General features: G+C 56.4%; 1 protein-coding gene across 1 annotated transcript; it reads left to right on the top strand.

Moving 5' to 3' along the window:
- Positions 1-487: 487 nt before the first annotated feature.
- Positions 488-788, top strand: LOC103301722 (RNA polymerase II subunit A C-terminal domain phosphatase SSU72-like). The gene is given in 3 exon segments (XM_054715255.1): positions 488-584; positions 587-613; positions 616-788. Coding segments are annotated over 3 exon segments (297 nt in total).
- The last annotated feature ends 1122 nt before the right edge of the window (positions 789-1910 follow it).

Here is a 1910-nt window from a genome sequence, read left to right as displayed (position 1 = left end):
TTTAATGGCTTGTCATAACCAGAAGACATTCTCAAATGAATTTGCAAACAGAGAGCAGGGTGGTAGCAACAGGAGTAGAGAAGAAAACTCTAAAATACATGAGAACTTCAGGAGGGAGAAGAAAGAGTCAATAAAGAAAAGCCAGAGTGCCAGCGGGCAGTCCCTGTGAAGAATATTGCCCTAGGCCTCGCACACCCAGAGCAGCAGCGCGCATGGACGGGCCTGATGCCCAAGCGGGAAGGCCTCTCTCAGTCCATGGATGGGGAACTGGGCCAGTGAGAAGAGGCCTCAGGACGCTGTGCACATGGCCCCCACACTGTGCACAAGACCCTCCACTGTGCACAGGACACTGTGCACCCGGCCCCAAGCCTTACCTCCCTCCAACGGCTTGCACGTCACGCCCTAGGGGAGCCTCCCACTGCTGCCACCTTGCCGGCCTGAGAGCACCTCTGCTGGTCGGGGCCAGTGCGACCAAAGGCCAATGGCCATGGCGTCTGCGCAGCTGCGAGTGGCGGTGGACTGCTCCAGCAACCAGAACTGCAGCATGGAGGCCCAGGACCTCCTCAGCAAAAAGGGGTTCGCGGTCAGTCCTACGGCACAGGTTCTCGCGTGAAGCTCCCGGGCCAGCGCCGGACAAGCCCAACTTGTACGATTACAGCACCACCTACGATGCCATCTACAGGGATCTCCCCCGGAAAGACCTGGAGCTGTACACCCTCGAGGCCCAGCGGGGGGGGGCCTCCTCTTCTCCGAGCTCTGCCAGTGCGTCTGCCTCATGGACAACGTAGACAGCGATGTCGCCGAGCTGCTGCTGGACTCCGAGGAGCAGAGCAGCCAGCCCTTCCTGCACACAGTCTGTCTGCTTCTACTGACGCCCCGGCCTCCTGCCCGCCCGCGGGGGCGCCGCCTGTTAACAGGTGCTCCTTCCCGACAACGCTGTTCCACGCTCCCTCCTCCTCCCCCACGCCCGGTGCGGGCAGGCAGACAGAACCCAAGTAACCTCACACAGGACGTGAGAAGATGTGCGTCCGTGCAGATGAATAGCCATCAAAATTTTATTCCCACTTCCACCGGGAAGTGGGGTCTTGTTTATGACCTTTTTTTCGTTAACTAATAAATGGTTTATCGTACATTCCTCCCCAGTAGCTCTGTCTTTCATTGTACACTTCTCCCCACCCCCTACCCGCCTGGGGTGTAGGAATGCCAGAAGAAAGCAGCGGAGCTGCATCTATTAGGAGAGGACCTGCCATTGTCCCGTAAACAGATGCTGCTAGGCTTTTAAAAAAGCTAGAAAGGGTAGGGCCCAAACCCTGCAATTCCGCGGAGCCCATAGAGCTGCCTCGGGGGCCTGCTCTCTTGGACACCCGCTGTTGGCCCCAGACGCTTTGGGTTGCCCACTCTGATGAGAGATGAGCCCGAGAGAGCAGCTGCGTGGAAAGCCAGGGGGCGGGCTGTGGCGCTGTAGGAAGTACACATGCAGGGACCTGTACATGTAGCTCTCTCCTTCCCGTCCTTCCTCATTTTCTGAGCTTCCCCTGTGCAAGTTGAATTGTATAACCTCATTTGGTGTCAACAGGTGGAGGGACCATGACATCGCCTCAGTTGTTGACGGCCCCCTATGGAATTGTGTCCCTTTATTCAGCGCCTGAGTGGTCACTTGCTCTTATGTTAGGGAGAGGGAAACCCTGAGTGTTAGTGACCTCATGAACTGAGAAAAGGCCAGCCTGTGGTGTGCAGCTCCTATGCCTTCTGCTGCGAGCAAGGAATGACTCCAAGGGGTTAGAATGGTCCCCTGCAAAAGAGAGATGGCGTGTTCCTACATAGTAGTGAAAGTCCCTTTCCTGTTGTTTACTTTAAGCCACATTTGGGCCAGGGTAGGATAGTAACTTCCATGGAACTTGTCACAATGA

This window comes from Eptesicus fuscus, chromosome 1 (assembly GCF_027574615.1).
Source record: "Eptesicus fuscus isolate TK198812 chromosome 1, DD_ASM_mEF_20220401, whole genome shotgun sequence".
Taxonomy (NCBI): Eukaryota; Metazoa; Chordata; class Mammalia; order Chiroptera; family Vespertilionidae; genus Eptesicus; species Eptesicus fuscus.
Note: the sequence above shows the minus strand (reverse complement) of the source record. Positions and strands in the feature narration are given on the sequence as shown.